General features: G+C 46.7%; 1 protein-coding gene and 1 non-coding gene across 2 annotated transcripts; one reads left to right on the top strand and one right to left on the bottom strand.

The window, feature by feature from the left end:
* The first annotated feature begins 395 nt into the window (after nt 1-395).
* LOC133756706 (putative vomeronasal receptor-like protein 4) lies at nt 396-1,316 on the top strand. Its single transcript, XM_062187293.1, has one exon. The coding sequence runs from the start codon at nt 414-416 to the stop codon at nt 1,314-1,316; it is 903 nt and encodes a 300-aa protein (XP_062043277.1). The 5' UTR covers nt 396-413.
* A 9,234-nt stretch (nt 1,317-10,550) lies between these two features.
* Nucleotides 10,551-10,623, bottom strand: TRNAA-AGC (transfer RNA alanine (anticodon AGC)). The gene has a single exon. It is a non-coding gene; the product is annotated as a tRNA-Ala (tRNA).
* Nucleotides 10,624-10,881: the final 258 nt, after the last annotated feature.

Raw genomic sequence — 10,881 nt, forward strand, 5'->3', positions numbered from 1 at the left:
CTCCGTAGGTTGATGAGTGAGAGCAGTGACAAGAAAGGTCCTCTGGATGGTGGCTCAGAATTGACAAAGGGGCGTTGTCACTTACTCAGCATTTTCTGGGGAAAGTGTCCTCACATAAATTCGGACATGAAGGATGCATAGAAGGATCCTATAGAAAGGCAGGAAGATGCAGCAACACAGAATTCGTGTTTAAATCGTATTGATCACCATCTCTGTGTCAACAGAAGCAAGACAAAAAGAAGAGACCAATTAAGAGATGAGAGGCCTGCTAAGAAAGAATAACTGTGGACAGGTACTTATTTTAGACAGGGTTCTTTTCATTAAGCACAGAGAATCCACAAACCTGAAATTATCACTTAGATTTCTTTGTGTTCCCCAAAAGGTTTCCCTTGTTCTCTTCATGAAGTCAGAAGATGAGTTGGAGTGATGTCATCCAGAGAATAATCTTCCTCTCCCTCACTGGACCTGGAGTTGTGGGGAACTTCCTTGTACTTGTGAGATATGTATGTACATTAGTCATGGGGTCTGAGAAAAAACCCACAGACCTTATCCTCATCCACTTGGCTGTTTCAAACATACTCATTATTTGCACCACAGGGGTCAGAGACATAGCCACCATCCTTTATTTAAGTCACTTCCTAGGTGACTTTGTTTGTAAAGCTGTGGTTTACCTGAACAGGGTGGCTCGGAGCCTCTCCATCTGCACCACTTGCCTCCTCAGCATAGTCCAGGCCGTCACCATCAGTCCCAGGACCACCTGCTGGAGAAAGCTCAAACCACACAGTGCCTGGCAGCTTCTTCCCTACCTCCTCCTCTTCTGGGTCCTTAGTCTTCTGATAAGCTCTAACCTGCTCCACTACATCACAGCAGTCAACAGCGTGAACGGGTCTGGAGTTAGAATGCATTTTGGGTATTGCTACATGCTGCCAGCTGGGCAAACAGTCAGGTGGCTTTTCCTCTCCCTCATGGCCCTTCGGGACCTCACCTTTCAGAGTGTCATGGGCTGGAGCAGTGGGCACATGGCTCTCCGTCTGTACAAACATCACAAGCGCATCCTCTACCTCCAGAGCTCCAGGACTGCAAAACATCCCAGCCCTGAGGTCAGAGCTACTCAGAGCACTCTCATTTTCATGATCTGTTTCCTCTTCTTTTATTGGACAGACTTCATTTTCTCCTTCTGCCTGGGTTCCATCTTGACAGATGATTCCACAATATTCAATATTAAAATATTTATAGAACTAGGTTACGCCTGTCTCAGCCCGTTTGTTCTGATCAGCAGGGATGTTCACAAAGCTAAATGCTGGCGTGCTCACTGAGGCATGCAGGGAACTGCTTCTGTACTGATTCCTCCAGGTACAAAGATATATCATGGGTATTGCTTTTCAATGGAATGGACAAAGTCTATTTAAGTTAATTTAGTCACCATAATACAGAACAAAAAAAATGATTTCATACATTTTGTCCTTTGAAGTTTAACTTAACTGCTAAATACAGGTAAACTGGACAACCATTTCACCACTGTTGGTCTTGGGTCTTTTGCATATGAAATATAAAATTCTTAGGATAGGAATATAGAATTGTGAAGAAGGCTACCAAGATTCTGTTTTTTGTATTATGATCTCCAGAAATTTCCTTTTAGCATGCAGTGGTAAAAAGGTTTGGATCTGATTTTACCTTTCCCAGTAAACACATAAAGTAACAAGAAATGTGAAATTTTTTTAATTATATATTTTTATCTAACTTAATAAAAAAAAGGAATTGCTTTTCCCTGCCAGTACCAATCATTAAATTCATCGAGGCCTAAACATGTACACTTTGGTACGAGGCAATCTAAGCTGGTTCACTTGTTCCAGGTTCACTTCCTACAAAGAGAGATTCTCCTCTGCCTACAATTCTGCTTCCCAATCACATAGCTTTTCTGTTTGTGCAGTTGGTGCTGTGCTTTAGTCAGCATTCTGCTCACAGGGGAAAAAGGAATGGAACAGAGAAAGAGACTACATCTATTTACATATATGCACTTTAGGGAAACAAAAACTTTTAAAAATCCCCAGCAAATATTGAATGTATTGGTAAAATTATACCATGTGGCCACCTCTAAACGTAAGGTTGATTGAGGAATGTTGTTTCCTACCGGCACATGCTCCTTTCCATAAGATAACCTGGTCAGGCTGTGGCTATCTGCACTGAGAAGTACCAGACTCATGACCCTGTTCCCCATGAGATTAGTCAGTTTGGAAGGAGGGAGAAGGAGAGAAGAAAAGAACGGAAGTCTGCCCTCTTCAGCAGAGTGGAAGAGAGGAGACAGCACAGGCTCCTGTGTGAGAACAGGAGGCGCTGATAGGAAGGAAGGAAGCAGTGGTCACAGCTGAAACCTGTGATCCTGGAATACATGAGCCATCTCCAGAACTTTCCCTTTATCTGAGTTATATCTTTAATGAATTTAAGTGGTTGGCAGAGTGATTCACCCATAACGACAACGGATCAATTCTTTATTCATTAACAAGTGACTCAGATTATTAGGCATGCAGGATCAGAAAAAGTGGCTGAAAGTGAAGACCTGGCTGGAACTCTGTGTAGACAGAAAGTACGAGACAGAGAGGGAAATGTGTGAGATGAGGAACGACAAGTGAAGGGGTAACAGAGACTTGCAATTCCAGGGTTGGGAGCACATTGTGATGGGCACAGTGAGACTTCTTGTGTGAAAACTGGAGCACAAAGAGCAGAGCTGCAGAAGCTGGTGCAGTGTTCTCTGGACGCTGGTGTCAAATGGAGAGCACCATTCAGGCCAACAACTCCGAGCTCACAGAATACTCGCCCAGTGTTATTTAGTCAATGTCCTATAACAGTAATAAAATACACAATCCATTACTTTTTTTATAAAAAGCCTTTGGTTAAAAATAAGACACAATAATTCATATTTATTAGCTACAGTGCAATATTTCACCTACAATATGTACTGATCAAGTCTAGGTAATTAAGATCTCCGCTTCTCTCACATTGCTTTCTGATTGGAGCCTTGTAGCTTTTTTCTTCAATCTACTTGTAAAATACTTATGTTATTGTGAACTGTAGTCACCTCACCAGACTGTGTAATGCTAGAAGTTTTCTGCTTCAATGCAACTCTGACTTGTTATCTTTACCAATACTCTCTGTGCTCCATAATCCTTCCAGCCTCTAGTAGTTTCTATTCTGTGTTCCAATTGAGTTTTTGGGTTCCAAATAGGAGATAAAACATGTCTGTATCTGGCTTATTTTACTTAGCATGATGTCTTCCAAGTCCATCCATTTTGATGCCAACGATAGGATTTCATTCTTTTTATGGCAGAATACTCAACATTCTCTTTACCCATCCATCTGATGATGGACACCATGGTTGATTCCATATTTTGACTGTTGTGATCAGTACTGTAATAATCATAGTGGACTAGGTATCTCTTTGATGCACTAATTTGATTCTTTTGGCTATATACCCAGTAAGAGCATTGCTGGATCACTTGTCAGTTCTACTCTAGTTTTTAAAGGAATCTCCATTTTGCCTTCCATAGTGTCTGTGCAAATTTACATTCCCACCTATGGTGGATAAGAGGGTAACTTTTGATCTCATGGACAGTGATTTCCTTGAGTAGAGGATAATTTGTTCTATGCAGATGTGATGTTGCTTCTCATGACACTACCTTCAGCCTGCATAGATTCCAGCAAAGACAGATAAGCCTTGGTCACAAGCACACCTTGAACTTGTGGCAGGAAACAACCACAAAAAAGACAGAAACATAGGCCATTTCATCTTCATGGATCAAAAAATGATGAGGGGAAAGAAAATAAGTCAAACTTTCACCTTGTTTGTAACTCTTCACATTCGTTCAGGTGGAAAATTCCAAGATAATTTATACCTGTGCCCTATTCATTCCACAAAAAGGTGTCTTAAGTTTCTTTATTGCTAAATTTGCTATAGCATTGCTTTTATTATATAAAATTAGGTGCCTGAAAGTTGAAGAAGAAAGACTAAAAACATTCATCTGACCCGATAATCTACATTACTGTTATTTCAGTGAAATTAAACAACAATCAACAGAGAAAGATGAAGACAATGGTGTAAGGATACATTGGGCAAAAGGCTTCATGAAGTTCTTGAAAGACAGAGCAGATGCCTCCAACAGAGTGGAACAAAGGAGACAGCCCAGGCTCTGTGTGAAAACAATAGGCACTGACAGGAAGACAGCAGTGGTCACAGCTACAAACCTGGGGCTCAGGAGTGCTGAGAGGCCCAGGTGAGCAACTGTGAGTCAGTAGGGAATTCCCCACTTATTCTCCAGGTTGGGAGGGAACCTGTGTTAGCTGCTTATTTCAGGAGCCTATGGAAAAAAATAACAATCCTTCAGTCCTTGTAGTGAAATGGGTGATATACGTTTTATTACCCTCAAGACTGAAGTAAGTAAAATCTTTGATTCTAATGAAGGAAAATCTCTTCTAAGGTTAGAACTGATATTCTTTGCAATTTTGTGAAACAAATATTCTAGCATTGAAGCAACTTATGATGCATAATAATTTAAATATCTTTTAACATTCTGCTTTATATAAAAGGAATAATCTTTAAGAGCCACAAAGGAGTTAAAATCAGAAATTCTTGAAGAAGGAAGCGAGTGAAAAATGCAAGTGTTGCACTGGTCTACCAGAAACTATGATCCTGGAGTTTCTGCGACTACATGGTATGCAGTTGAATAAAGAATAACGCAGGGAACACTAAAAAGTGGGGAATGTCATAAGGGACTCCCATACAAATCTGAAAGCTCAAAGGAATATAATTATAAAATGAGTATGAATGAGAAAAATAACCCTTTGTGTAGAAAGGCACATGAGGGAAGCTTTCTTTTTCTGACTTGTTTGCTAGTTGAAGTAGAAAAAAAACTTTCCTAAATTGTTGTATGCCTAAACTGGCTGTTGTGAACCAACTGTGGTCTCCCAATATTTGTATGGTGAAGTCCTAATGTCCACAACCTCATTTAGAGATGGAGTCTTTGAAGAGCTAAGTAAGATTAGTTAAGGACATTAGGGGAGACCCTACTCCAACAGAATGAATGTCCTTACAAATAGAGAATACTGGGACCCAAGCACACACACGTGGAAGACCATGCGAAGACAAAATGAGAAGGCAAGCCTCTATAAGGCAAAGAGAGAGGCCACAAAAGAGTTAAATTCTGACAACATCTCAATCCCAGAGCTGTGAGCCTACATCTGTTGCAGCCTCCAAAGCTCTGAGACCACGTCTTGTTTAAGCCTTGCCTGGGGTACTTGGTTAGTGCAGTCCTAGCAAACTATCACCCTGGGCTTAATAGGATTCTTCATTTCTTTTCTGCAATTTTGCTTTATTTTCATTTTATTGTATGCTCTATAATATCTTAAGCAAATGAAATCTTTTTTGAAGCATGAGTCAACCTAAGTGCTCAGTAGAGAATGTCCAAAGATATAGTGCAATGAAAAATAGGAAGCTCATGTTAAAAATATCCAATATATTCTAGGAAATAAAGTACCAAGAGTAAAGAAATTTCAGCAGAAACAAATCTATGAGCATTCACATGTTTTTATATTGGAAGTAAAATAGAAAATATCTATGTTAAATTTGCTCAAATACATGAAGTTTAAAGATATGGTTAGGGAACACTTAGTATTTAACTTTTGATAATTTATCTGATTGTCAATAAACATAATCCTAGTTGGAGCCAGCACTGTGGCATAGCAGGTAAAACCACCGCCTGCAGTGCCAGAATCCCATATGGGTGCTGGTTCGAGTCCCAGCGGCTCCACTTCTGATCCAGCTCTCTGCTATGGCCTGGGAAAGCAGTGGAAGATGGCCCAAGTCTTTGGGCCCCTGCACCCACGTGGGAGACCCAGAAGAAGCTCCTGGCTCCTGGCTCCTGGCTTTAATTGGCACAGCTTGGCCATTGCGGCCAATTGGGGAGTGAACCAGCAGATGAAGACCTCTCTCTCTCTGCCTCTCCTTCTCTCTGTGTAAAACTCTGACTTTGAAATAAATAAATAAATATTAAAAAAAAAAAAAAAGAACCTAGAAGCTTAGAACAAAAACTTATTCTTCACTTATCCTGCATCAGCCACAGCTTGGCTGAGCTTTTTCTCCAGATTTCTCCACTCTGGGGTACATGTTGAAGAAAGATCTTAGAACACTTTGCTTCTCATATTTATAGAGAGACTAAAAACCTGAGATGGCTTTGATACATCTACTTACCAGTAATTCTTGTCGTGTCTGCTTGTATTACATTGAGTAGAGCAAATGCTATGACTCATGCTGTCAATGCTGCTGTCAAAGAGGAATAGAATTGCATTCCTCTGACAAAGAGGTCAGTGCCACGCACATGGTGACTGGCAAAACACATGTGGTCCTGTCACAGGAAGGGGTAGTGAATCCCCGGGGAAATGGTAAAATTAACACTGGTGGATTGTTAGGTAGGAAGTCAGATATGGGCTTATGTGTGTGTGACAAAGACCTAAGGAGACATCTATGTCCCGCATATGCTTCTCAAAGTCATCCCAATAACCTTCCAGGTGCAGCCCAGTATCTGAGCTTCAAAGGCCCTGCCCCTTCTGCTGGATAACCATCCTTCCTCTAAGGCTCCTCTAAGGCAGGGCAGCCCCAGCCAGGCTTCCCCCTGTCTGATAACCTCGGGGGAGTGGGGGGTGGGGGGGACGGGGCTCAGAAAGGAATTTTTTGCATTTACATCCCAAAAGTCCTTTGTTCCAGGAGGAGAAGCAGCAGGAAGATAAGGCACAACCCCTTCAAAACCCCCAGCCTCAACTGGACAGTGCACTCAGCCTTCTGCCTCTCTGCTGAGCCACCCGCCTGGCCTGCCCAGGTGTACTCTCTCCACTCAACCATGTAACTCTGCTTTGGTCCAGTCGGAGCAACTGGAGAGGTGCCCATCCATTCTTATGGATGTCCCCACCCCAATAAACCTTGCTATTGTGCTTTCCACTTACTGTCTCAGGCCTGAATTCTTTCTTGTGCAAAGACAAGGACCCTGCCATTCTATGGTAATAGATTTGGAATCTTCCAAAGAGAAATTTTGGGGTTAAATTGAGTCCATGCCTAAATAGATAATTAGAGGACAGATTAGAGACAACAGAGCAGAGAATCAGGAAACACAGAGTTAGACCTGAGGAAACTACCTAAATTACCATCAACAATGCCAGATGGTTGAGAATTATGAAATAAGATCTAAGAAAAATCCCTAGACAGAAGTGTATGATGCATTTAATCAAAGTCACAGAGAGATAAAGAAAGGGCCAAGGTGTGCAAGCATGAGGAACAAGTCAACTTGCTGGATCAAGACTAGAATCTTCCTAACAGTCTGGCCTGGTTGCCTGTTCTCTCCACCCCCATTGTGGCACTGTGAAGTCAAGGCTCAGTCCCTTCTGCTACTCCCCGCTCTCCACCATCTCCTCTTTCCTCCATGTACATCCAGGGCAAGGCTTCTCCTGGGGATGTAGCCCTAGTTACATCAACAACAGCGGTGAGTGGAAAATGAGGGGAGTTCAGGTCAGACAGGAACACGTGTGCAAGGCAGTGAGGTCCCATCAGGCTCCTTTCCCATTGTGAAATCTCAGAAGGCCTTGGAGAGGAGCACTGTAAACAGGTGAGAAGTTGTACTTTCTCTTGGCCAAGGCAGGGCATGGCAGACCTCTGCACCCACCCTGCGGAGGGAAAGAAGAGATGACACGGATGAGGTAAGGCACTGGGACTGAAGTGGGGTTTCCCAGTGACAGCAGAGAGAAGGGTAGAGATTCAGGAGAGGGGAAGTGTCTGCACAGTTTTGGTCCTCGGTGCTGCCCAAGCTGTCTGAGTAAACAGCACGAGGCCATCGCACCCGAGAACCATCACTGATGCCGCTTCTGCTGCACTGGGGCTGCCACAGGCACTATGTGAATTAGAGCCCCCGCCATTAGGTTGCTGAACAGATTTCACGTCTCTTTGTCTTCCTTCCCTATCACCTTCTAGCCAAAGATCCTGTGACCTACTTGTGCACATCTCTGAAGGCCTCTTTGGGAAACTGGATCTGAAAACTAAACTTGGAAGCTCTGCCTGGTCCAACCAGAAATTCAAGAGAGAAAGACTCTTGTCTGTCATCCTAATGAAGGCTGTGCTCAGGCTGGAGACCAGCGAGCGTTTGTTTCCCTCTTCTCCCAGCTCTGCTCCCAGTTCTCTGCCCAGCTCCACTGGAATTTCTGCACACAAGCTCAGTGAAAGAACGAGAAGGATCCAGGGGCCACACCTATTAGTATCGCAGGCGTCGGGGGAAAGCTTGTAAAAATGAACAAATGCGGTCCGAGGGGGAGATAACCAGAGATAAGTGGGCAGAGAGACCGCAGGTGATGAAAATGCAAGGAGCTGAGGCTGAAATACTGAGCAGCATTTCTCGGGAAACAGTTTGCTAGGGATGCTGGAACTCTCTCAAGAAAAAGCTTGCAGAATACAAGCCCGACCGAATTTGCATTACAGAAAGACAGCTGGCAGATTTCTACTGTCTAGCTACTCCCTGCTGCACCGCGGATTCCGTTGGGAGTTGGATGGCAAAGAATTAAAGGCTCCCAAACGTGTTAAAGACAGTGGAGGACGGTCACGAATCGGGGGCCAGAAAACGACACTCCAGGTTAGGCTCGAGCTCGCAACGTCGGCAACCACTGCACAAGCACTGCCCTAAATGTCGCGCGCTACCCTTTGCGCCACCGGAGCGCCCAGGTCCCCTCACGTCACTCTTCACTCGGTCTACACCGCAGCCCAGGGCGCCGTGCCTTGCCTTCCGCTGTCCCAGAGCCCTGGCAGCACCCGAGTCCCAGGCCGAGTCTCCCCAGGTGCGCTCAGTGTCCCGGGCCGGGTGTCCCCAGACGCGCGGGAAGCCGGCCTAGCTGGGGCTTCGGTCCCCACAGGAGCCACCGGCTGGAGGCGCCGAGCGCGCTCCCAGGACCGGAACGAAATCGGACGCGTCCTGGTTGGGGAGCGGGCAGAGCGCGGCCACTGCCTCGGGGGTCCGAACCCGGGGGAACGGGAGTCCCCGGGGACCAGGGAGCCCCTTCAGTGGGAGTTACCAAAGCCGGGCTTCCGTCCCGCCCGGGAACGCGCTGGGAACGCCGGGCGCCCGCCGCAGGGATGGGAGAGCGGGGCCGCTCCTGCTGCGCAGCCGTCGGGGGCCGGGGGACCGGGACCCGCTCCCTCCCTGCGCCCCCGGCCCTGGGACCTGAGGGTGGGCGCACCTGGGGAAAGCACAGGAACCGGCCGCGGGCGTCTCCGCGGTTCTGCGCGTCTCCTCCGTAGGTGAAAGTGGGTCTTTTCGGAAGCGTGTGACGTCATAAGGGCGCTCTCGGAGCGCGCGCGTTTTCTCGCAGAGTGGGAGAATGGGGGCGTTCTTGTGGGTGGGCGCTGTGGACGACAGTGAGACGTGATGCCGCACAGCGGGCCTTCCTCTGCTGGCTTTTTCAATTAAATAAACAAGCGGTATGTCCGAGAGTACTTCCGAAAGCTTGTGGGAAATGGAATTAAAACAGGCCAGGCAGGCGACTCAGCATAGAGGCAGAAGACTGAGCGCGCCATCTGGTGAGGGCGGGGGTGGGGTGGGGTGGGGGTTAGGGGATGGATTTTGCCTCCCCACCTCTGCTCCTCTTGGAACAAAGGACTTCTTGGATGTAATAGAAAAACTCCTATCTGAGTTTTCCCCCTGAAGTTATCAGACCAGAGGAAGCCTGGCTGGGGCTGTCCTGGGTTAGAGGAAGGGTGAGCAAGACCCCCTGGAGGATCAGGATCCAGAGCAGGGTATTTGAAGTGCAGATACTGGGCTGCATCTGGAAGGTTGTCAGGCAGAAGGGGCGGGACCCCCACCAGGCAGGTTAGCGGGTAGAGGGGCAGGGCGGGATGCAAACACTGGGCTGCCCCTGAGACGTTATTGGGGTGACTTTGAGATGCATATGCTGGACCTAGATGTCAACTCTTTAGGCCTTTATGTCACACACACATAAGCTCATATCTGACTTCCTCCTAACAAGACGTGCTACAGGAACAGGGCACAAAAGAACCACTGAGTGTGCCCGGCTGTTCTGTGACCACGGTTCCTCTGAAGCAACTGGGGAAAGTACAAAACATGCACCATTGGAAGTCTGTCGCTTGCCACGTCTTTTTCCCCCCACGTGGGTTGCTATCCAGCGGTGCTTTCAAATGGATATGTTCTCAATCTCTTCAAATCCAGGTACAATCATAAAAGTTGAAGAATTGGGCACCCAGCCTACCACCACTTGCGTGCTAACCGAGTACTCCACCACTTGAGCTCATTCCCCCAATTCCACCAACAGAAAGCTTGCGCTGTGACTGTCACCCACCTCTGCGGGACTGTGATGCAAACTACAGGGGGAACCAGGGAGCAGAAGCACCATTCACTGTGCCCTACTCGATGACGCCCTGCAAGTGCTGTGTTCTGCCAGCAGGCCGCCAACCAGAAAAGCAAATGGGTGTGCTCTCAACTTCCTCAGACTCCAGGTCTGAGCACAGAGTGTGGAGAATGTGGGCATCGATCCCACCACCTCTCGCATGCTAAGCGAGCGCTCTACCACCTGAGCTAATTCCCCAGCGGCCAGCAGTCTTCCTGTTTATTTCATTGGGCGGCGGACCATCCGCGTCTGCACGACTTCGCCTAGAGCTCGGGGAAAAACAAGGGCATTCGCGGACAACCTGGACCGGACCGAGGGGGCGTCCACTCCAACACCGCCAGGGCGGGAGCGAGGACGACTCACCTCGAAAAGGAAGGGAAAAGTGTGGGGCGGCCGGACCTCAAGGGTCAGACTTTCTAACGGGGAGCCGGCGCTAACAGAGGTCAGCTAGGTCCT

The sequence above is a fragment of the Lepus europaeus genome, chromosome 3 (genome assembly GCF_033115175.1).
Source record: "Lepus europaeus isolate LE1 chromosome 3, mLepTim1.pri, whole genome shotgun sequence".
Taxonomy (NCBI): domain Eukaryota; kingdom Metazoa; phylum Chordata; class Mammalia; order Lagomorpha; family Leporidae; genus Lepus; species Lepus europaeus.